Genomic DNA, 26326 nt, shown 5'->3' with positions numbered 1-26326 from the left:
TTGTCTGGGTTTTGTGAGGAATAACTCATTTGTGGATATTTTAGATTTTAAAAAACAACAACTTTGGATAGAATCCACCATGAGTAGTCTAATGTCTTAATTAATTACATCAAAATGTGGGGCAGAACTGATACAGAAGTGTACAGAGAAAGCTCTGAACATAAAAAAAAATATTAGCTTGAGACTGTCATGAATCATGGAAAAGTGAAAGACTAAAGTTACATACATGGGATGCTTTAGTGAATTTCAGAATGTCTGGAAGTACATTGTTGACATAGTAATGAAATGATAGCAAGCACAGTGTTTTTGTCATTTTTTTTCTAATGTAGGCCTCTGGACACACTATACAGAATTGACCTCTGTGTTGAATAAGTGGGAGTGAAAATGCACTATGAAGGGGGAAAAGTAGGGTAGCCTACATCTGACAGGCATGGGCGCAGCCTATCTTTCATCTTTCATACTATATATGGGCAATGACAAAACATCTCAGAACCTCACAAGTTTCAAGTTATTATTCAACAGATGGGTAATTTTTGCACTACCTTACATTCAAAATGATTTCACTTGTCCAATCGACAGATAGGCTCTGTGGACAGTTTTCCACTAACTTGAACTATTCTTAACTTGTTTTAGTTCATAGTCTCTAGGCCTATAGACCATCCCCAAATGATCTCCAAATGTAACAGAACGAAGCAGCCGTGATGTATTGCTGAAACAAACTCTCAACTCTATTCCGCAACTTTGTGGCGTTGAGTTGTAACTATTTAAACATTTTCAAAATTGTTACACCCGCCATCAATAGTTTGTCATTTGAGAGATTGTTTTGTAATCACGAAACTGTACTAAACCCCTCTCGCCCCGGAGCTCATGAATAATTCATGAACGACTGCTGACACAGGCGTCGTAAAAAGTTGAGTTAAACTTTGGGACGGGAGTGAAGTTCGGGCAGCACCAACAAGAGCTATCGAACTGGCCGAGGCAAAGAGAAAGTACAGTTCTTATTACTTTTCTAATGTAAGGATACATTTTAGTGTTTAAAAAAACAAATCTAACTCTTTCAGAATTGTTTTAACGCGAGTTTGACGGCAACAAGGTGATAACTATTTTTTGTCCACACAGAGGAGGGTTTATGACCGTTTAAAGAGAGCTCAAGGTTTGATATCTCTCTTCGCCTCGAAACGTTTTCGTTTTATATTTTCTGTATTGCGTTGTAACTTTTCTACGAAGCCAAAATGAGCAACCCACTGCAGCCAATGCCAGGACAACAAGTTATCCATGTCGCCCAGGACTCTGATACGGATCTTGAGGCGCTTTTTAATTCGGTTATGAACCCGAAACCCAGTTCATGGAGGAAAAAAATGTTACCCGAGTCTTTTTTCAAGGAGCCAGATTCTGGATCTCACTCCCGACAGTCGAGCACTGATTCGGGCAGCCACCCGCCCAGGCTCACCGTACAACACGTACGGTCACATTCCTCGCCCGCGTCCTTACAGCTTGGATTGGGAGCCAATTCAACTCCAAGCCCAGTACATCACTCGCACATCCGGCACCAGTCTTTCGATGTTGCCGAAGAGTTGCCCCTGCCTCCTGGATGGGAGATGGCCTACACGTCAACTGGACAGAAGTACTTTCTCAAGTAAGTTTTTTTAATTTTTTATTATACAGAAAACACACATGTCTCCAGTCCCTTTAAAAAACAAAACACCAGGTTCAGTCAGTGCAAGCCTCACTTCAGGTAACTTTGGTTCATCTCAAGTGATGGGCCTAAATGGGTTGTGGAAAATCTGTGTAATTTGAGTGTAAATCCCAACAACAATAGTTTTGGATCACTGTGCGGAACAAGTGGCCCCTTTGAGCGCTGTGCGGCCAGTTTGACTGAGTATACTGTTTTTGTGTCTTTGTTTGGCGCTGTCAGCTAAGACCCTATAATGCCACCACTTATGCCGCGTTCAAAACAACTGGGAACTCGGAAATCTCCCACTTACGACTTCAGTGCGTTCACAACAACTGGGAACTCTATCATCCAACTCGGAATTCAAACTCGACTTTCCAAACTGAAGATCACCGAAGTCATGATTAGACCTCGTATTTTTCAGAGTTCCCAATTGTTTTGAATGCGGCATTGTTCACACAAGTCGAACCCAGTACTGCGTGTAGCCTCATATTTTGCGTGAGCCGTAGCCTACCTGTCTGTGCTTGCAGTGAACACTGTCATTTCATGCAGGCTGGTAGGTTAATCTCATTGCTAGAATTAGTCAGTGTGTTGTGCTAGACCTATATAATAATATAAACGAGCACCTGGCCCCATTCATTAGTGAAGTATCTCCTTGTGCAACGTGATCACAGACCACCTCTAGTGTATTGTGCAACAGCAGTGAAGTTGTCTTTGGTTTCGTTCTCTGAGCCCCAGCCGGTTAAACCACAATGGCTGTAGTGTTTCTAATCCTCACCCACGCACTGGGATAAATCATATTTTATTTGTCACATGCGTCAAATACTACAAGTGTAGACTTTACTGTAAAATGCTTAATTACCATTTCTTTCTCAGCAATGCAAAGTAAGCGTAGAAATAAAGGAAATTGTAACACAATAAAATACCAATAATGACACTATATACAAGGGGTACCGAGTCAATGTGCAGGGGTACGCGGTATTATGTACATGTAGGTAGCGGTAAAAGTCCTTGGCAATCAGGATAGATAATAAACACAGTAGCAGCACCGTGTGAATGTGTGTGTTTTCGTGTGGCATCAATATGCGTGTGTGTGTGTGAGGTGGTAGTAGTAGTGTGTGTGTGTGAGTGAGTTGGAGTGTCAGTGTAGTATATTTGAGTGTGTGGGTAGAGTCCAGTGAGTGTGCTTAGAGCTGGTGCAAATAAAAAATGGGTCAATGCAAATAGTCAGGGTAGCCATTTGATTATCTGTTCAGTCTTATAGCTTGGGGGTAAAAGCTGTTCAGGAGCAATTTGGTCCCAGACATGGCGCTCCGGTACCGGTTGCCATGCAGTAGCTGAAAGAACAGTCGATGACTTGGGGGGCTGGAGTCTTCGACAATTTTTAGGGCCTTCCTCTGACACCGCCTGGTATAGAGGTCCTGGATGGCAGGGAGCTCAGCCACAGTGATGTACTGGGCTGTATGCACTACCCTCTGTAGCACCTTACCATCCGATGCCAAGGAGTTTCCATACCAACAGGTGATGCAGCCTGTCAAGATGCTCTCAATGGTTCAGCTGTATAGCTTTTTGCGGATCTGGGGACCCATGCCAAATCTTTTCAGCCTACTGAGGGGGAAGAGGCATTGTCGTGCCCTCTTCACGACTGTGTTGATGTGTTTGGACCATGACAGGTACTTAGTGATGTGGACACAGAGGTACCTGAAGCTCTCGACCCGCTCCACTACAGCCGTCTGAATGGGGGCGTGCTCCGCTCTCCGTTTCTTGTAGTCCATGATCACCTCCTTTCCTTTGTTTTGCTGACACTGAGGGAGAAGTTGTTGGCCTGGCACCACACTGCCAGGTCTCTGACCTCCTCCCTATAGGCTGTTTCATCATAATCAGTGATCAGGCCTACCACCGTTGTGTTGTCTGCAAACTTTTATTTATTTAACCTTTATTTAACTAGGCAAGTAAGTTAAGAAATTCTTATTTACCCACAAACTAACCCGGACGACCCTGGGCCAATTGTGCGCTGCCCTAAGGGACTCCCAATCACGGCCGGTTGGAATTGAACCAGGGTTTATAGTGATGCCTCTAGCACTGAGATGCAGTGCCTTAGAACGCTGCGCCACTCAGGAGCCCACACTTAATGGTGGTGTTGGAGTCGTGCACGACCAAGCATTCGTGGGTGAACAGGGAGTACAGGAAGGGACTAGGCATGCACCCCTGAAGGGCCCCCGTGTGTAGTTGCCTACCCTCATCACCTGGGGGCGGCCCGTAAGGAAGTCCAGGATCTAGTTAGAGGGAGGTGTTTAGTCCCAGTGTTCTTAGGTTAGCGATGAGCTTAGAAGGCAATATTGTGTTGAACTCTGAGCTGTAGTCAAGGAAATGCATTGTCACGTAGGTGTTCCTTTTGTCCAAGTGGGTAAGGAAGGTGTGGAGTGCAACACAGATTACGTCATATGTGAATATGTTGGGGCAGTATGCAAATTGGAGTGGGTCTGGGATGATGGCGTTGATGTGAGCCATGACCAGCATTTCATGGCTACAGATGTGAGTGCTACGATTATATTGGTCACATACACATATTTAGCAAATGTTATTGCGGTTGTAGAGTAGTGCTTGTGTTCCTAGCTCCAACAGTGCAGTAGTATCTAACAATTCACAACAATACACATCTCAAAGTAAAATAAATGAATTAAGAAATATATTTAAATATTAGGACAGGTTACCTGGGTGTTCTTGGGCACAAGGATCTGCTTGAAACATGTAGGTATTACGGACTGGGTCAGGGAGAGGTTGAAAATATCAGTCAAGCCACTTGCCAGCTGGTCAGCATGTGCTCTGAGTATGGTAATCTGTCTGGCCCTGCTGCCTTGTGAATGTTAACCTGTTTAAAGGTCATACTCAAATTTGTTACGGAGAGCATAATCAGACAGTCGCCCGGAATAGCTGGAGCTCTCATGCATGGTTCAGTTTAGCTAGCCTCGAAGCGAGTATAGAAGGCATTTAGTTTGTCTGGTAGGCTCGCGTCACTGGGTAACTTGCGGCTGGGTTTCCCTTTGTAATCCATGATAGCTTGCACGCCCTGCCACATCCTACGAGCGTCAGAGCTGTTGTAGTAGGATTCAATCTTAGTCCTAACACTTTGCCTGTTTGATGGTTCATCTGAGGGTGGAGCCAGATTTCTTAAATGTCCAGATTAGTGTCCTGCTCCTTGAAATTAACAGCTCTAGCCTTTAGCTCAGTGTGGATGTTGCCTGTAATATATTGCTTCTGGTGGTGATATGTACGTCCGGTCACTGTGGGGACGACATCGTAGATGCACTTATTAATAACTGATATGGTAAATTCCTCAATGCCATCAGATGAGTCCTGGAACATATTCCAGTCTGTGCTAGCAAACCAGTCCTTTAGCTGAGTAGCCGCTTCATTGGCCCACTTCCTTATTGAGCACATCACTGGTAATTCCTGTTTGAGTTTTTGCTTCTAAGCAGGAATCTGAAGGATAGTTATGGTCAGATTTGTCAAATGGAGGGCGAGGGAGAGCTATGTTTGAGTCTCTGTGTGTGGAATAAAAGTGATGTAGAGTTTTTGTTTTTTGCCTCCAGTTGCACAGGTGACATGCTGGTAGAAATGAGGTAAGACCGATTTGGGCCTGGTTCGGAATGTGCAGTATGTAATTCGCCTCAGTGTCATTGAAGTAGAAATCCTCATCCACATCGAGGTTAGTGATCGCTGTTCAGATGTCCAGAAGCTCTTTTCGGTCATAGGAAATCATGGCAGAAACATTATGTACAAAAAAAGTTAGGATCAGATAAATAAAAAAAAATAGCACAATTTGTCAGGAGCCCGTAAAACAGCTGCTATTCCATCCAGCGCCATCTTTTCAGAATAAGTGACCTTTCACCTCACTTTAGCACATGCCCAAGGTAAACTGAAACGAAATGTGTGTGTGTTTGACTATCAATGTGAATCCAAACTATCACTGTTTTGTAACCTGTTTCAAACAAACACACACACACCTGTGATCCCTGTTCTTGTTCACCTTGATAAGAAAGGGATTACCTCTGAAAAGAAAAATGACAAACTAAATAAAAAGTGATTACCTTATCAGTGAAGTGCCTTCCTCTGCTGGTTCATACCTCTCCTGCTGGAGACAGTCAGTCTTAATGCAAATGAGTGTTGTGACTCTTGACTCGGTGGAACAAGATGACCAGGCAGACCCATTCTTCCCCGCCCCAGGGGTCACCATGGCTATCTTGACTAGGCAGAGGTTAGGGCTGTGTGGTAGGGGTCAGCTCAGCAGGATGTCCTCTAAAGGGACAGTAATTATAAAGGTGTGAACACACCCTGGTCTCCACCAAGTCTCACTGCAGCAGAGGCCTCTCTGCTAAAACGCACTCACTTCATACACCTATTTCTTGTTCGTTTAAATTTAAATTTTTTTTTATTTTTTTTTTTTTTTTACACTTACCTAGATCTGTTCCTAGATTACTCTATTTGAACAGTATCAACAGCCCATCGATACATTAGCCTGATGCTCATTGTCTCCAAGAGTAATCCATATCAGTTCAACATTAGCTTAAACGCCAGTTGACCAGGTGAAATAATGAATAACAATACAGAGGGGGTGTTTTTCCCAGGAAACAGGCAGCCTGAAATGTAAACACACAGTGTGAGATGATGAGAGAAGCAGAGGGACATGGCTGGTCTGTACTGCCTGGCTCTATGGCTGGCTGGCTGCATGCTGACCCTCAGGAGAACTAGCCACGTCAGGAGAACAACCACAGAACAGAAAGAACACTGATCAGTAGGTCTGGCTGTTCATTAGCTAGATAACTTTCCACAGAAAAAGGAGAGGGGGTTGGCTGTGCTTGCATGTAACGATTTTGTAATGGGAGAAAAACCGAGAGGGGAGGAGAGACCGAGAGATTGGAAAGAGCGAGAGGGGGTGGACAGGTGGGAGGGAGAGAACGAGAGAAATAGAAGGGGGTAAGAGTGGAAGGAGAACAAGTGGGAGTGAGAGGCAGGGAAAGAGTTTGAGGGGAGGGATGGAAAGACGGCTGAGGTTTTTTTGTGAGCTCTCTTGTTGGCACCTGTGGAGAGGAGGAAAGGAAAGGGAGGGAATGACTGCAGTCTAACCCCAGGCTCAAGGAGGTGTCTCCTCTCCCTTCTCTGGTTCCCGGCCGGGGGTGAGAACATGCCTGCTCATGCAGAGGTTTTCACAGTTGGCTCTGTCACCACCAACAAAGCTGGGAGCCCCGGCCTCACCGCACCCTGCAATTAACTAGTCCGGATAACAAAGTCTGCCTGCTTGTCCCGAAGCTGCTGGATCTTTTTAGTTTCACTCTGAGCTCTTTGTTAAGGATGCCACTGCTGATCCATCATGTCTCCTGTCCTGTCTGCCTTTAAGGCATTTGTTTTTTCTGAACTTTTTCTTTGTTCTATTGCAGACTTTTACTGTACAGTTGAATGTCCCAAAAAAGGATGGGATACACTGTGTACTACTCAAATGAAAAATAATAGGGTTACATAAGGCCTGACATTTTTTTTGAGTCCTGTGGTAGTACCTGGTAATAGGTCAGACATGTAGAGCTGGGACAATAAACAGAAAATTACTGACATCGACATTGCCTTCCTCTCACCAAAGCATTTTGCATAAGTCTGTGATTATGCGACAAAACATTCCTGTAGATTGTACTGAAACCATTATTTACTAAAACCATTACAGTAATAGCCGATGCGTTATGTTGATTCCTGCAACAAAACAAAAAAAGTAAATGCCTGTCCCTGTTTTGCTGTCAGCTGTTGTGTGAGCGAGCCACTTACTCCCTCTCCCCACTGTGCACATGGAGGAGGGATATATGCATTCAGAGAAGCACAAGCATATGTAGTTGGAGGAAACATGGGGAACTAATGCTGCTCTAAAAGTTCATAAATGTATAATCCCATTTAGGAGCAAAAGGCATTCAAACATTTTGCTGTGATTTTCACACTTGCTCTACATTAATCGAATCCTTGGGAAACAGAGAAAAGGAATACTTTCACCAAATTTCCTAAATGGATTCTCTGAACATTATCTCACCAAGTTACCCCATTAGGCAAACCATTTACAGTATTAAATTGCCTATTGTAGTATAATAAAGAACCTTTCCCATGGATCAAATCAAAGTTTAGTTGTCACGTGCGCCGAATATAACAGGTGTCGACCTTACAGTGAAATGCTTACTTACAGGCTCTAACCAATAGTGCAAAAAAGGTGTTAGTAAAGAAATAAAATAGTAAAAAGACAGGCTATATACAGTAGCGAGGCTACATACAGACACTGGTTAGTCGGGCTGATTGAGGAAGTATGTAGATATGGTTAAAGAGACTATGCATATATGATGAACAGTGCAACGTATATCCCGCTAGCTGAATACCCATGTCGTCATTCAGCCACGATTCCGTGAAACATAGGATATTACAGTTTTGATGTCCCGTTGGTAGGATATTCGTGATCGTACCTCGTCTAATTTATTGTCCAATGATTGCACGTTGGCGAGTAGTATTGACTGTAACGGCAGCTTTCCCAGTCGCCTTCTCCGGGTCCTGACCAGGCATCCAGCTCTTTGTCCTCTGTACCTGCATCGCTTCCTTTTGCAAATAACGGGGATGTCGGTCCTGTGGTGTGTTTGGAGATTGTCTTGTGCGTCATCTTTGTCTAACCGAGGTGAGTGATCGCTGTCCTGATATCCAGAAGCTCTTTTTTGCTGTAGATACGGTTGCAGAAACATTATGTACAAAATAAGTTACAAATAACGCAAAAAACCCCACATAATAGCACAATTGGTTAGGCGCCTGTAAAACTGCTGCCATTTCTTCCGCCGCCATTTTAGCTACAGTGCTGTTCATTGTTTACTGCCATTTAGTATCGTTCACACCCTCTAAAGCCTTAGACCCACCCATCTCTTAAATAATCCACATTGGAACACATGCGAATGTGGCCATGTGCTAAAGCAGTGAGGTAGTGCTTAAAAAAACAAATATTTCAACAATAAAATACTTTATTAATTTCAAGTGCTAAAGGTAGTAGCCTATCATTACGAAAAATGTAAAACACACAAACACCAAAAGCTGTGTTCGAATAGTAGTAAATACTCATTAAGTGATTTAGTATACAGTATGTTAGTATGAGTATTGTAAACCAGCTAAAGGTTTAGATAAAAACAATATCTAGGCCTATATCATAAGATCCTTTTAAGTAACTTAAAAGTAACTGCAGGTTATGATATGAACAAAGAAATCTAGCCTGAGAGCATATTTCTGTCCTATCCTTTGGAGCAGGACATGGAATGTCCATAGCCTTTTCATTGCAAAACTCCTTGTCTTCTTAAAAATATGTTTGCCGAGTTGTGTCCAGTCCGGGGGAATGCTTTCGCATCTCTGGGAGGAAGGACGTCAACATTGTACAGCAGCTGAAACCTGGTTCCATCTGAGTGAAAGGCCACAACAACACCAGGCTCCAGGCAATTAAAGCTGTGAAGGAGGAAAGCAGACAAAAATAGACAAGACATTAACCTTGCATACCAGCAATAACATTCATTCAATAACGTCCAAGCAATAAACTCCAAGTACAAAGAAAATAAATAGCAGAATTGTTGCTTGTTCACCCTTGATCATCTTGTACCGGTGGTTTATGCTGACAGACAAATTCCAGAAAAATTGGATAAAACATGAATTGAAGTCCTATAGCTTGCCTGTTGACTGCTACAGCTGTACTAAAATGCCCTGTACACGCCTGCTTCCAGCCCAACAATGGCAATGCAGACACAAGATAACTAGCTATATTTAGCAAACGTTTAGCTTCATAATTACCAGCTGGCTAGATGTAAATAGTATTCATCTGGCTAACCAGCTAAAGTAAACTCAACCCATTCCGTACAAATGTGCGCAACCGCAACATTCAAACGAGGCTACAAAGAAAACTAATGGGACTGTAGCGACTGTGTTGACTTCAACATCTGGGGTGTGAACTAGGTTTCTATTCAAGTGTTGATCAACATGGTAATGGATCTATAGTATTGGAGAACAGTTGAAAAAACGGACCCTCTGTTACATAGTGACGTGTCATGTCGTAATGTACAGCACGCATAAAGCAACTATTTCTCTCTTACAATCTCTCTCCACCAGGTGTAGCACTTCTCTCATCCTTTAAAAACAAGAAATGGACAGTGATGGGGGTAAGGGGGATATCTAGTCATTTTTTGCGTCGTCATTGCATGCCATCATTCTCAAAGCCGCTTGCTGTTTACTTCTGAAGATCACTTTAGCACCGCCCTAAAAACCCGATTCAAATTCGACACAAACCTTCAAATAGGTTTGTAATGACACATTATATAAACTCTTTATAGTGTTTTATTTACATTTTAGAGGCGATAAGTTGGACAGATCGAGTGGAAAAAAAAGCTATTTTCCCACACATCTCTCCTTCTCACTATCACGCATTAGTTTCGCTTCCCCACCCGCCATTTTTAAAAAGACCCGACGGGGCTCATTGCATGCTTGAATCATGCAGAAATGGGCAGCGTTTAGGTCATGCAATTGATGCTGTTGGAAAGGGGAGGGAGAAATTGTGCTTTACAATGATATTGACATTACAGTTGATCTGGAAGTATTGTTTTTGGGGCGCTAAAATAAGGTCAGTTGTACGGACCAAGGCGATGTACAAAAGTGAGTGAGTTTGTTAGTAGAGCATGCAAAAAATCTACCTTAATCTATAATCCAATAGCTATTTAGCTATCATTTCATCGTGGTTAGCCAACTTAGCATGTGTCCCTATAACGTAACCTGGTGTTTGATTATTTCGGACCACAGTGGCCATTTGTAAACAATGGCTCATTGCGGGATGAAGCAAGCTACAACGGCACCAGTATGCCATTGTCTATCTAGCTAGCAAAATAGCTAACAATAGCTAGCAATCAAATCAAAGTTATTTATATAGCCCTTCTTACATCAGCTGATATATCAAAGTGCTGTACAGAAACCCAGCCTAAAACCCTAAACAGCAAGCAATGCAGGTGTAGAAGCATGGTGGCTAGGAAAAACTCCCTAGAAAGGCCACAACCTAGGAAGAAACCTAGAGAGGAACCAGGCTATGAGGGGTGACCAGTCCTCTTCTGGCTGTGCCAGGTGGAGATTATAGCAGAACATGGCCAAGATGTTCAAATGTTGTTCAATGAAGATGTTCAAGATGAAAGCTACATGCGTTATTGTCTCAAAGTAGTTATCTTGGCATTTTAACTGTGGACTCTTACCGGTCTATGGATTATAATGATTCATGGCAGACTGAAACACTTTCAAAATAATCCTTCCCACTCTGCTTCAACCAGTCCAGACTGCTTTAGCCACAGAAGACAGAGCTTTGTCGATGCCAGCAGCTTTATTCTGGACACCACTGACATTTAAAGCTGTAGCATGATTAAAATATTAGTAAATACAATGGATCTTTCAAATATCTGTGGTAGCATAGAGCAGGATCTGCCATTTGACAGAGAAGCCTTGAGTGACAGAATGGACTCTCTTTCTCATGAATGTCGCAGCCCCCTCATCTCAACCAATCATGGCTTGGCAAGATTCTGTATTTTCTCAGTGTCTTAACAACTTTGTGATTTCACATTTTATTTACATTTACTGATTTTACATATGAGTTTGTTATTAAGGCACATCAAAGCTCACACGTTCAAGAAGGCATTTTGCCCCCCCCAAAAAAATGTATTGGGTTGAAAAAAGGTTTTTGGTTCAAATGCCTCTCCTGTAAAGTAGTGACGTGCGTCATATGCTCAGCTATCTGTAAAGGGTCTCACATGACCGTTGCTCAAAATGCAATTGTGGGAAAAATACAGTTTTCAAAGCAACTACTGTTCTAGTTACAAAGAGGACAGTGTTTCCACCAAACGGACTTGCTGCAGATAAGTCAGTGCATGAGGACGTAGTGCACCCAATGTACTTTTTCGGGTCATGTACCGACTAAAAAAAATCAAAAGTTCGATGTGTTTCTATTTGCATTTCCAATAAAATAGCAAATGTATCTGTTCTGGTCTTCGCACGTGCGCTCTAGCCAACAGCTCGCAGAAACAGTGGGCGTAAGCTGTGCAGGTAGGCTAGTCTACATGATAAGAATGATTTTTACAGTGGGGCAAAAAAATATTTAGTCCGCCACCAATTGTGCAAGTTCTCCCACTTAAAAAGATGAGAGGCCTGTAATTTTCATCATAGGTACACTACAACTATGACAGACAAAATGAGAAAAAAAAATCCAGAAAATCACATTAAAAACATTTTTAATGAATTTATTTGCAAATTATGGTGAAAATAAGTATTGTTATTTTTTTGCCCCACTGTATTTGTCAAATGGAAGTCAAGCATCAATCATCCTGTCACCAGAATAAGACCATCAATATTTATTGAACAGGAGCAACAAGATCACTGTGCACTTTCACCACCCTGTGAAGTTAATCTGTAGCCTAATAAACTGCATGGCTTCCCGAATCGTAGTGGACCACACACCATATCACATGACTCCAAGAGTACTTTGATATGATGGTTATTATATCAATATTTGTGCAGAAAGGCGTTTCCACCACCATTTCTCGCTTAGTTAATTTTAGACACAAAAAGATCCCACTATGTCAAATGAACAAATGATCGGTCTTTAGGCTATGTACACTATTTTGCATTGATAAATATAATCTCAGTGACTAAACCAAACAACATTGTAGCCTTATTAAATTATTAGAATCCCCCGAAAATGTATTTTATTTACACCGCTGCTTGCCTTGTGATACTTTTTTGTCAAGAAAATAATTAATTAAAAAAGTATGACAATCTATTTTTAGCTGAGACGGGAGCTATTACATTTCAACACAATCTCAAACTGGAATACCTTTGGTAGGTTACACTGGCAAGTAAAATATGTTACCAAAAGGTGCGCGTTGCTCCAAAAAATCTGACTCCCCCGAAGCGCACCAGTATAATAACAGAGTAAAGTGAGCGGAGAGCTTAACCCTGCGTTCCCAAGCTGGACTGAATAGTAGCTGCCTAGCTCGCTTCAGTAGGCCTGATAAAAGTGTGTGGGAGGTACAGTGCACAGTATAACTTACTGTAAAGTGTTACTAGTCTGTGTGATGGGGAATGATGGTGAGAGGGATAGAAAGAGTGATAATGGAGAGAGGGAGATCTGCGTGGGTGGCTTTGACATCCCTGGATTCAGGACTGGAGGAGGTAGGTGATTAATGCTGAGGCAGAGGAGCAGAGAGTTCAATCAGTGTTTAGCTAACCAATGTCCTGTTCTCTGGCTGGGTTGAGTTAGTACAGGGGTTTGAGTTGGGACTGAGATCTGGACAGTCTGACTTGATACATTGAGGCGGAGGTGAAAGTCATGACACCGGAGAGAATGGAGGAGATAAACAAAACTTCATCTTCTGCTTGGAGCTCTTCATAAATCCCTACATGTCTTCTATCTAGTTTATGCCTAGCTTAGTGCTTTCATCTGGGCTGCAGACTCCAAGCTGTATGTGTGTGTCACACACAAGGCTGTCTCACACACGGCATACCAGGGTGTCTGCTTTACTTGGAAAGCCCAAAATTCCTCAATGTATGGATGTTTTTTTGTAACAATCTATGAATAAGGGTAGTCTCTAATTAAGCATGAGTTTGATGTTAGATGGCAGTCAGTATCTTCAAAGTGCTTCATACAGACCCACATGAATCAGACCTAAATATGTTGAATTCTGTGTAGCTGAAATTCCATGGCAGATTTTATATGTAACGTATAACAGCATATTAGGTGTGATTGTTTCCGTTTGTGGAATCTGACCTATCACAGACCAGCCGTATCTGTAGTGTTGCCTGTGTTTGTGTCCTGGTCTTATCAAGGTTCCGACTGAGAAGTTGTTGCCAGACGCTTGTTTATAATAAACACTCAAACGAGCACAGACACAAGGGGAGTTAGACTAACCATGGCCTGGTTTCCCAGTTAAAAATGGAATTTAGGCTTACGAGTGTTTTTTAACTATGCATCTTTTCCACATCAGATGAAGAGATGTATTATGCATTTCCCAAAACTCCACGCAGAGAGAAAAGTCGCTAAGGGCGTCATGTGTCTACTGATGGGGATCGAAACACTGTAGCCTACAAGTAGCAAAATGGAACTCAATTTATTGAACATGAAATGTATTTCAGTATGATTGAAATAGGCCATCTCTGTCGGCGCTGACAGAGATGGTCGCTTCGCGTTCTTCGTAAACTATGCAGTATTTTGTTTTTTTTTAATGTATTTTTTCTTACATTGTTACCCCAGAAAATCTTAAGTCTTATTACATACAGCCGGGAAGAACTATTGGATATAAGAGCAATGTCAATTTACCAACATTACGACCAGGAATACGACGTTCCCGAAGCAGATCCTCTCTTCGGACCACCACCCAGGACAATGGACATAATCCCGCAGCTGACTGAAAACAACGGCGATGCAGAAGGGGCAGGCGGAAAGATCTTCTGGTCAGGCTTCGTGAACGGGCACATCGCTCCCCACTCCCGAGCATACTACTCGCCAATGTCCTGTCTTTTGACAACAAGGTAGATGAAATTCGAGCAAAGGTTGCCTTCCAGAGAGAAATCAGACATTGTAACATTCTCTGTTTCATGGAAACATGGCTCTCTCAGGATATGTTGTCGGAATCGGTCCAGCCACCGGGCTTCTCCATGCATGGCGCCGACAGAGGTAAACACCTCTGGGAAGAGGAAGGGCGGGGTGTATGCTTTATGATTAACATCTCATGGTGTGATCATAACACAAAGGATCTCTATTCCGTCTGCTCACCCGACCTAGAATTCCTTACAATCAAATGTCGGCCATTCTACTTACCACGAGAATTCTCGTCAGTTATATTCACAGCTGTGTACACAACAACCTCTCACTCAACATCAACAAAACCAAAGGAGATGAACGTGGACTTCTGGAAACAGCAGAGGGAGAACTCCCGTATCCACATCAAAAGGACAACAGTGGAGAAGGTGGAAAGTTTTAAATTCCTTGGCATACACATCACAGACAAACTGAAATGGTCCACTCACACAGACAGTGTGGTGAAGAAGGCGCAACATTGCCTCTTCAACCTCAGGAGGCTGAAGAAATTTGGCTCGTCACCCAAAACCCTGATAAACGTTTACAGATGCACAATCGAGAGCATCCTGTCGGGCTGTATCACAGCCTGGCACGGCAACTGTACCGACTTCAACTGCAAGACTCTCCAGAGGGTGGTGCGGTCTGCACAACGCATTACCAGGGGCAAACTACCTGCTCTCCTGGACACCTACAGCACCCGATATCACAGGAAGGCCAAAAAGATCATCAAGGACAACAACCACCCGAGCCACTGCTTGTTCACACCGCTATCATCCAGAAGGCGAGGTCAGTACAGGTGCATCAAAGCTGGGACCGAAAGACAGAAGATGTTTTTCAATCTCAAAGCCATCAGACTGCTAAACAGCAATCACTAACTCCGAGAGGCTGCTGCCTACATTGAGACATCACTGGACACTTTAATAAATGGATCACGAGTCACTTTAAATAATGCCACTTTAAAAATATTTACATATCTTACATTACTCATCATATGTATATACTGTATTTTATACCATCTACTGCACCTTGCCTATGCCGCTCGGCCATCGCTCATCCACACACTTTTGTACATATTCTCATTCACCCCTTTAGGTTTGTGTGTGTTAGGTAGTTGTTGGGAATTGTTAGATTACTTGTTAGATATTACTGCACTGTTGGAACTAGAAGCACAAGCATTTCACTACTCACATTAACATATGCTAACCATGTGTATGTGTCCAATACAATTTGATTTGATTTTTGGTCCTACTATTTATATTTTCATGCAGTCGTCTTGGTTTTCATTTGAAGCATATTTTTAAACATTGCTTGTTTGTTGCAAAGACATTGGCAACTTACATTTTTTGCAAAACATGTCCTAACGTTGTCGGCGGTCACATGTATAGACAAATAAACCATGATTTTCTATGTGTAGCGTTGATCAAAAAATCCAACACACTTAGCTGTTGTACGAGTGGTCTGAGGCTGGCGTTATGAACGTTTTCAAGTGTGACAATAACGATGGTTTTGGGAAACAGCTCAGAGATTTAACGACACTCCTATGAATGTTCTAACAATAAACTTTGCCTTAAGATGCTTTTGGAAAAGCGGGACCAGCACATTGAAAGATTTACTTTTACCCACTGTTATCATCTGATCAGTATTTGATCAATGTTATAGTAGCTACTTTAAGATTAAGGTGTTTGATGAATGTTTTTGAACAGCTTGTTTGATCCACAGGGTCTTTGAAAAGGCAAGCGATTTGCCCAGTGATTACCAGGTGCAAACCACAAACATGCCTGGATGGCCCTTGAACAGTGTATTGCCAACTTGAAAGCGTCCAGTGCATTTGAATCATTTAATGTGAGTGGCTCAGTTGGGAGAAAAGGCTGATTTTAATCTCTAGGTCCTCACCGCACAAAGGGATGTGATTACTACTTACTACAGCACTACCACGGCAGGCTTGGATAAAACAATCTGAAGCCCTCTTTGATATCAAACCAGTAGGGGAATGTGAGAGAGGGGAGTGATCTGATAGTCACTTGAGCATGAACCTTGCCTTCTGTTATAGCGGTCCTAGATCCCAAGGGGGTGGGGGTGTAATCATGGCCTGGCTAGTCCCCTGGGTGTTTATGCTGAGAGTAGGGTAGGCCTAATGGTCAGTCTGCTGAGAGCAGAGTATGTATGCTTGCACACTGCTCCAGCTCAAGTCCTTTCCAACTTCTCTGCTAAAAAAATGCTCCTTTCGGCCTCCCGAGTGGCGCAGCAGTTTAAGGCACTGCATCACGGTGCTAGAGGCGTTACTACAGACCCGGGTTCGATCCCAGGCTGTATTGCAGCCGGCCACGACCAGGAGACCCATGAAGCGGCGCACAATTGGCCCAGTGTCGTCCGGGTTAGGGGAGGGTTTGGCTGGCCGGGATGTCCTTGTCCTGTTGCGACTCCTTGTGGTGGGCCGGGCGCAGGCACGCTGACTTCGCTCGCCAGTTGTATGGTGTTTCCTCTGACATATTGGGGTGGCTGGCTTCCGGGTTAAGCAAGCAGTGTGTCAAGAAGCAGTGCGGCTTGGCAGGGTTGTTTCAGAGGACGAATGGCTTATGACCTTCGCCTCTCCCGAGTTCGTACAGGAGTTGCAGTGATGGGACAAGACTAACTACAAATTGGATCTCATGAAATTGGGGAGAAAAACAGGTAAAAAATAAATAATACGTGTTAAATTTGTATTTTATTTTAAGCTCCGCTCAAAATTCACTCATTCATTTAGAAATCACCATTTAACCAACACCCATCTATTTTTGTGTGTACCTGGACATTCCATTTACTTTTGAATTATTGAAACTTAACCATATGATTTGAATAAAAAGTATTTTAAGAAACGACATGAAAAGGTGATGGTAAGAAGCGCTCATCATTTAAAATAGGCTACATGTTGTATTAAACAGCATATAAACACTCTAAATAGGTCAGGAGCCAGACGGGTGGCCTAAGAGGAACGAAAATCAATTATTTAGGCTATATTATTGTTATTATTTCAAGGCTGTAGCCTACAAATACATAAATTGTGAAGTATTTGCGAGTGTGACACTGGTAGCTGGTAGGAACATTAAGCGCCCAGCATTTAAACTACGTTTCATTGTATTAAGTTATTATATTCTGGAAATTGCGCTTATAGGCTGTGACTGACTTAGAATTAAATAAACATTTTACGAAAAATTTCTTATTAGGCTCTGTCTACAGTGCCTTTTTGAATTCACTTTTAGAAACACTGGTTTGGTCAGTCTGTGGCTTCAGGCTCATGCGATGGTGTCTGGAGAGCAGGCCAGCAGCTGAGATTATCCTCTGTGTTTGCAGAGCCACTGGGGATGCTTCTCAGGCCACTTTTGCCAGGCTAGACAGGGATGCAGAGTTGGTTTATTATATTTTTTATATAGGTAGTCCTGAAGGTTTTTCCTTGCTAGAGATGTGTAGATAATATAACAAAAATTAACAAAACTTTTAAGATCTCAGATATTTGTTTCTAAATACTTTGCTACAATGTGAGTAATTTTCGTTCTATTATCTATGGGCCGGGCAGTGAGCTCTACTGGAGCGGGCGAGAAGGCCGATGCTCCAGCCTTTGGGGGAAACTCGCTCCAGTCAAATTGGGCGCACTACAGCTCCATTTCACTCACATGCTCTGGCTGAGAGTAGGGGTAGGCCTAATGGTTGGTCGGTCGGTCGGTCAAGCTGGGTTAGGGCTCTCCCAGGGCTGTCCTGGGTGGATTTATAGGTCTAAATCGGAAGGTGGGATTTTTGTTCTGTTCTGCACCTGTAAGATGGACTGGTGGCTAAGCGCCAGGTGGATTGTGGTGGTGGGACTCTACCAGGAAGGTAGGGTGGGGAAGTGGCTGAAAATAGCACCAGACCACCAATAAAAATTTGGTTAAGTCTAAGTGACTGGTGAATGTTTTGATTAAGGTCACAGCTTCATCTTAAGGGCAAGACCAGGTCAGAGCAGAGGCAGATATTCTCAGAGAACTGTCCTCAATGTTGGCACAATGTGTTCCATGCCAGCACCGTTCTAATTTGGATTCTTCCTAGAGAGTGTCATAGTTCTGGAATGCTTGGTGCCAGACGTTCTATGGCTTGGGCCAGAGCACTCTTGACCAATGGCAGAAGAAGAATGAATGATTAGTGTGGCAACAGTTGGTACTAGTAGCACCCAAACTTACAGTAGGCAGCCAGGTAGAGTACATTTGATTTGAGTGTCTTTTTATTTTCTGCCCGTTGGCCAATCCCAACCACCAGTGTTTTGGTTGGTCAGTAACATTTTAGTTTACTACCCTGGAGGTCAGAGTTTCACTGGGTCTCTATAAGCTGTGAGCCACCTAGCTGTGACATGTTACATCTGCTGGGCAAAGGCACATGTTCTCTCTCTGGTCACTGCTTGAGCAGTTGTAGGGACATATAAAATCACAGAATCCAGACATTGAAGTGGAATTCAAACAACATAAAAAACATGTATTGAACTTAGTTCAAAATCAATAAATGTATTGAACTTGCTTTCATTTGCCCAATTTAATCATAAGACATGAAGAAAATGCATCAGTGATTTTGTATTTTCCTGCAACTTTCTGAAACGAAACAGGAATGCCAGTGTGTGTGAGCATGCCCTTTGTTGTGGTTAACGATGATGCTAAAAAATGAGCTTCTTCTGGTAGAGATGGAAAGGCTTTCCCAAAACCTTATCAATTAAATGCTAACTACAAAGTAGCCTATGCCTGGCAGAATATCATGAGTGGTCTCCTGATGTGGTTTTTGTAAAAATGATTAGTGTGCTTTTTCATCTCTTTTTTTTTTAAGAGTGAAAACCTGACGGAACAAGGAAAAACAAAACAGTATTTGGTAAAAAACTAAATGGAATCAGATATATAAAACTGAATATATAGGGCCATACTGTTTTTTTTTTTTTATAATTGAAAAGCCTCCTTGCTCCTCCTCTTCCTCTCAGACTAGGCTAGAAGTAAAGGCCCAAAATCAGGGGACATGAGGCTCCCCTCCCTTTCTTGATCTGCTGCCTCATACAGTGCTCTAGGCCAAAGGAAGGAGGGGGCAGGGGGGTAATGGTTAGGGAGTTGTACACAGGGAAAGTGAGGGAGTGGAAATTCGAAACTCACAAGGGGCATGATAAAAACAATAGCCTGTACTGCTGCAAAGAAATAGCCCTGTCTGCAACACAGACAGATCTGAAGCCTCTGGGCCTATCTGGAACAGCAAGAACAGATGTTTGTCAAGACTGGCAGCCAATCAGTCTGCCAGGCAGTGAAGCAGCTAGCCAAGCAAGCAGGCAGACATGCTGGATACCTCTGCCTCTCCTTTCTAGACAGGCAGACTCTGAGGCTAGCTCTGTATTTTCCTGGCTGGGGCCTGGGCACTGCGGCCATGCCGGATCCACTTTCTGTCCTGATATGTTAGTTGGAAGAGCATGAAGACGTGCTTGTTTGGCCGTCTGGGCCGCTCTCCTCTCCTACTGATGGGGAGCTAAACAGGACAAGAGGGGCTTTGTACAGCAAGAGAGTTGCACAGCTCCAGGTCCTTGCGTGCATCGCAGATTTAAATGGTATGAAAGCAATTCAAGTTGAAGGAAATGTCATGTGAGCTGAATTTAAAACCTATGGAGTTTGTGGTCCGAGTCTGTTTTTCTCTCTGGCCTTGAATAGGAGCAGGGCTGGCGGCAGAGGTTAGTGAGTTGGAGTGGTCTGAGCTTTGGGCTAGAGGAAAATCCTCCACAGCTCCAGGGCTCTCGGTTTTAAAGGGACAACAAAATGGCCGCTTTGAAGCAGCCCAATAACAGAGAGCAGAGTGGAGAATAAGGCAGTACTTTAGTTTGTCCTCGATATTGAGTCCTAACAAGGGGAGGCATACAGACCTAAGTGAACATATGTTTCGTTACTGCAGTTTAACTGTTGGTTTGAAGTGTTAGCCAAGAGTAAGGCGCTCAAGATGTTCGCTAAAACTATTCACGAGAATATTACTTTCACATGTACTTTTTTACCCATTGGATTGTAAATACATACATTATAATGTGTGTCAGTGGAGGGAGAGGAGGAGCGCTACAGAGACAGTGGTCTTTGGATGATAGTAAGGAACTTAGCCACAACAGAGAAAAAGAGAACAAATTTGAAAGCGAGGTGTTGAGGCAAATGGGGTCTGCCAGCACAAAGTTTTTGTGTGTGAGAATGTATGATAATCTCACTAAGGTCTACTACAGTCTTGTTGTAGTTCCCTTCCGGTCTCCTCCACACAACAGCTGAGGGCACAGCTCTCTCTCCTGTGGTGCCCTCACCCAGCCTCCAGCCCCATTCCCTAACACACAGTAAGAAAAAACTATGAACATTTTATGCACTCGCTACTTGAAGTGGCTACTTTAGAGTCTGCTATTTAATCCATGGAAACAGCCCTGATATTTATGGGCCAAGAGCCAGAGACCGTGTGTGTGTGTGTGTGTGGTGTGTGTGTGTGTGTGTTTGCGAGATACCTGACCTTCCCTGGTCTCCCTAAAGGACACATCCTCTGGGAGCTAGGCGTCATGGTGTATGTGGGGCGACGGAGGGGCAGACATCCTCCTTGTTTACTCTGGATGTATTGCCACCTTTAGTCACATCAGTCTACTACCCTTAAACAATGCTCCTTTTGAGTTGTGGCGTTGAGTTGATCATAACTTAAAATAGATCTGTTTTTGCACATCACAAGGTGTATTTATATGTGCTGATATTCAGCAGTGATTAAATTTACTGTACACTAAGAAAATAAAAACGCATCTGTTTGTTGGCAAACAAAAATTCTCTAGTCTGAAATATAATATTTCTGATGCTGAGTTCAGGAAAGTTCTAGACTAGTGTTTGTGTGTGTGATATGTGTGTTGTGCTGTCCTGGCTGGGAGTTCTGAGCGCAGCAGTGTATGCATTTTTTTTAATGGTGTTTAAATAAAGAAGCAGGTCATTGTCAGAGCATGCGCACATATGTGTTATTGACCCTTTCCCCCCTTCAATTCCAACGGGTGGTCTTCAAAGACACCATGTCCTCCATGTAGTTGTTCATTGTTTTTTACTTTTCCGCCTCGTTTGCTCTCTTTCTGCTTCTCTCGCTCCCTTTCCTTTCCAACATGTACAGTATGTTGTCTTTGGCCTGTTTCTGTTGCATAACAAGCCTTATTTGTTCTTGTTGATGTATGTCTCCTTTTTACAGTGATGAAAGGAAATAAAGAGCTAGTGCCAGGGTTTTCCACATGACGATGGAGATGGGCTGTTTTTAATGGAAAAGTGGTATTTTCCATAGACTACCTCACACCCCCTCCAATAAGCAGTTGAAAGAGATGGTGAGGTCCACAGGATATAGAGCTGGTAATTTCCTATTGTTTTGGAGGGAGAGAGAATGGCTACAGGGGACTCATAAGGCTCTCTCTCTGGGCTCTGACAAAGTAAAACAATGAACATGACTCACTCACTTCAAAGGCACATACAACAGGGGAAGAAATGGACAAGAACTCCCTGACACACTTAACTCATAAAAAATGAAATGTTTGCCTCTTTCCACATTACTTCCTGTCTGACTGGGCAGATGGCTGTCGAGCTGGAATGGCAAATCAAATCAAGGTTTATTTGTCACGTGTGCCGAATACAACAGGTGTAGACCTTACAGTGAAATGCTTACTTACAGGCTCTAACCAACTGTGCAAAAAAGGTATTAGGTGAACAATAGGTAGGTAAAGAAATAAAACAACAGTAAAAAGGCAGGCTATATACAGTAGCGAGGCTATAAAAGTAGCAAGGCTACATACAAACATCGAGTGAGGAAGTATGTACATGTAGATATGTTTAAGTGACTATGCATATATGATGAACAGAGAGTAGCAGTAGCGTGAAAAAGGGGTTGCAGTGCAGTCGCAGTGTCTTAAAACTGAAGAACCATTTTACTAGCCTGACGAGCCACCCACATCGATTTGGTCTAACGCCACGCCCACTAGCAGTTCTTCAGACGGATTACCAGGATGTGTACTCCATGCATGCGCTGACCAACTGGCAAGTGTCTTCACTAACATTTCGAACCCCTCCCTGACTGAGTCTGTAATGCCAACATGTTTCAAGCAGACCACCATAGTCCCTGTGCCCAAGAACACGACGGTAACCTGCCTCGGTTATTATCGAACCATAGCACTCGCGTCTGTAGCCATGAAATGCTTTGAAAGGCTGGTCATGGCTCACATCAACACCATTATCCCAGAAACCCTAGTCCCACTCCAATTTGCATACTGCACCAACAGATCCACAGATGATGCAATCTCTATTGCACTCCACACTGCCCTTTCCCATCTGGACAAAAGGAACACCTATGTGAGAATGCTATTCATTGACTACAGCTCCGCATTCAACACCATAGTGCCCTCAAAGCTCATTACTAAGCTAAGGATCCTTGGACTTAACACCTCCCTCTGCAACTGAATCCTGGACTTTCTGACAGGCTGCCCCCAGGTGGTAAGGTTAGGTAACAACCCATCTGCCACGTTGATGCTCAACACAGGGCTGCGTGCTCAGTCCCCTCCTGTACTCCCTGTTCACTCATGACTGCACGGCCAGGCACGACTCCAACACCATCATTAAGTATGCTGATGACACAACAGTGGTAGTCCTGATCACAGAGAACGATGCGACAGTCTATAGGGAGGAGGTCAGAGACCTGACTGTGTGGCGCAAGGACAAGACAAAGGAGATGATTGTGGACTACAGGAAAAGGAGGACCAAGCACGCCACCATTCTCATCGATGGGGCTGTAGTGGAGCAGGTTGAGAGCTTCAAGTTCCTTGGCGTCCACATCACCAACAAACTAACATGGTCCACGCACACCAAGACAGTCGTGAAGAGGGCACGACAAAACCTATTCTCCCTCAGGAGACTGAAAAGATGTTGCATGGGTCGTCAGATCCTCAAAAGGTTTTATAGCTGCACCATCGACAGCATCCTGACGGGTTGCATCACTGCCTGGTATGGCAACTGTTCGGCCTCCGACTGCAAGGCACTACAGAGGGTAGTGCGTACGGCCCAGTACATCACCGGGGCCAAGCTTCCTGCCATCCAGGACCTCTATACCAGGCGGCCACCCTAGTCATAGACTGTTCTCTCTGCTACCGCACGGCAAGCGGTACCGGAGCGCCAAGTCTAGGTCCAAGAGACTTCTAAACAGCTTCTACCCCCAAGCCATAATAATCCCAAACAGCTAATCAAATGGCCACCCAGACTTTTTGCATTGCCCCCCCCTCTTCTATGCTGCTGTTACTCTCTGTTATTATCTATACATAGTCACTTTAATAACTCTATCTACATGTACATATTACCTCCACCGGTGCAGCCGCCCATTGACTCTGTACCGGTACCCCCTGTATATAATTTTTGGGGTATGTTCTTAACTGTGTTAAGGACTTGTAAGTAAGCATTTCATTGTAGGCTCTTCACATGTTGTATTAGGCGCATGTGACATACAATTTGATTTTATAAGGTATTGAGCAATCAATACAGCAGATGGAATTTAATTCATGAGTCATCAGGAGTCCATTTTCCCCCAATATGATGACAACATTTTAGTTAAGATAGATGGGGGAGATTGGTTTGGTTAAATTGATTTGACTTATTTTGCCTGTTTTATCTTGTTTAATTTGGTATACACGGTTTGTGAGACAACAATTCACATTGTATACTCTGTGCCTGTCTTCTTTTCTAAGCCAAAGAGTGTGAGGAGCCAGAGAATAGCTAGTTATGGAAGGAGCTTTGGCAGTTCTGAGATACTAAATCTGCATTCCTCAGGAGTTCAAAATTACTAACCTAGGACATTGACACTAACAACCCGATAGCACAGTGTTCCTTGTCAAAATGTCTGCCCTATAAATGTCCCCTTCTAAGGCTACTTAAGGACAGTGATGTGGGGGCACATGATGCAGCGAAGCTAAGAAGAAGTGTGACGAGAGCTCCCGATAGCAGTGCTATCCTTAAACTTCACCCATACTTATTACTACACTGTAGCCGAGAGTGATGATATGACTACAAGACAAAAAAAGGCAAGGGTAGCACTGAAACTGACCAAGAGACGATGGAGAAAAAATCTCTGACCATGGCCTCCTCGGAAACCCAAGGCTTTGATCACATCCTCAAAATGATCAACGAAGGCAGTGACTCCCTCAACACATTTTAAGTTGAAAACGTCTGATTTCAGCTACTCCATCTCAGTAGGCTGAAATCCAAAACGCCATCTCAGGTTTGATAACGACTACCAACACGCTTGGATCATGAATGGAAGAAGCTGAAGAGCACATTAGCACTGCTGAGGTTAAGCTAGAGGGAATGGGGACAGAACTACAGAATCTGTGCAAAAACAAAGAATACCTGACGAATAATGTCGACCATTTGGAAGACTACAGTAGGCGAAGCAACGTTAGAATTTTCGACCTCCGCGACGGCTGTGAGGGGACGGACCCCATTGATTTCTCTGCTGCCGTTATCCCCTCCCTACTGGGCAAAAAAAAACATTTTTACCTGAACCCCTGGCTATCAAACGGGCACACAGGTCACTCGCCCATCCCTTGATCAGAACCCATGACCCTTCCTTGTTCGGTTTCTGAGGTACCAGAACAGAGACATTTCTCAGAACCGTGGCCAAATATTTCAAGGAGATAGGAGTGATCTTACATTGGAGGGGAGGCGATTTCAATTATTTCCCGGGATGGTCAAACGCAAGAAGGAATTCGACCAGATGAAAAAATAACTTTCCCTTTGCTATGCTTCAACCTGCAACGATGAGACTCAAACATGGCAGATAGAGAAGATCCTTCAAAACGCCCAAAGAAGTTTTTCTCCGCGGACTGCAGGCTACCAGCTCAGGACATTGTTGATTGGATAGCACATCGGGTTAATTTCACTGCTTGCTGGGCTGTGTTCCACTAGCCTGCCTTATTGCTTGCATAACCGGTAGGACTGCTTTGCTGGATTATACTCTAGTTTACTGGCAGATCAATGAGGTAAGATACCAATATCCATTAAAAAAACTGATTTTGTTTTTACCAGAGTGACATTGGTTTTTAAGTTAAGCATGGTCCTCGGAGGCATCAATATGATTTGTTGGACCATTTTATATGGCTAAGCCATGACGTCTTATATTTATTTTGCTCCCTGTTATTGGTTTTGTTTTTGACTTGCATCACACAATGATGGGTGAAGAATTCTCTATTTTTGTTCATTTTTACTGGGCTCGAGCTCCAGGTTCACCTCCATGTTAGAAACAGAATTTAGGAATAGAGATACAGGTGGGATTTGTGCTGGGTGCGTTCAAGAACTTTGCTGGGGGGAGGAGGGGAATTGTTTGCTTTACTTTATATTACAGTACTGTTTTGTGAGCGACTTTCGCTTTATAGTATGAGTTTGACTACAGGCTCACTGAAAATAGGCAATAGACACCCTTTTTGAACATACTTTTGACATTTGCATTAATATATTGAGTGAACAATATGGCTAAGATAGTAAATCATACATCATTAAAGGTTAATGGACTGAATGGTCCTTTTTAAACGAAAGCGAGTCCTTATGTACTTGATAAAACTAAAGAATGCTGTTGTGTTTTATACAAGAAACACATCAAACAGGGGCAGAACATAAAATCTTAGAGGGAATGGGTAGGACAGGTCTTTGCTTCTTCATATAACACAAAGACATGGGGAGTAACTGTTGATTAATAATAATTTACCCTTCTGTGTAACGAAAACAGTTATTGATCCACTGGGAAGTTATGTAGTTGGTCCATGGCAGAATGTATTCTGAATCTTGAACCTTAATATATATCCACCTAACTAAGATGAGCATATTTTTATTCAGTATATATTCCTCAAGGTAGTGGAATTTCAGGGAACACTCTTAGTTGGGGGCAACTTTAATTTTTGTCTGGATCCGTATCTGGATAGATCCTTAACTAAAGCAACCTCATTGAAAAGGCTATTCTTAGAA

The 26326-nt window shown here is 43.1% G+C and overlaps 1 protein-coding gene across 3 annotated transcripts in view; it reads left to right on the top strand.

Moving 5' to 3' along the window:
* The first annotated feature begins 888 nt into the window (after positions 1–888).
* LOC112251145 (WW domain containing transcription regulator 1) overlaps positions 889–26326 on the top strand; it is a 79499-nt gene continuing 54061 nt past the window's right edge. For 2 of the 3 annotated variants that reach the window (XM_024421932.2, XM_024421924.2), the window contains exon 1: positions 889–1636. In XM_024421932.2, the coding sequence (XP_024277700.2) occupies positions 1233–1636 (404 nt within the window). In that variant the 5' untranslated portion in view covers positions 889–1232. The remainder of the gene's footprint in view (positions 1637–26326) is intronic. The other variant, XM_024421940.2, reaches the window with a different exon arrangement.

This window comes from Oncorhynchus tshawytscha, linkage group LG01 (assembly GCF_018296145.1).
Source record: "Oncorhynchus tshawytscha isolate Ot180627B linkage group LG01, Otsh_v2.0, whole genome shotgun sequence".
Lineage (NCBI taxonomy): Eukaryota > Metazoa > Chordata > Actinopteri > Salmoniformes > Salmonidae > Oncorhynchus > Oncorhynchus tshawytscha.
Note: the sequence above shows the minus strand (reverse complement) of the source record. Positions and strands in the feature narration are given on the sequence as shown.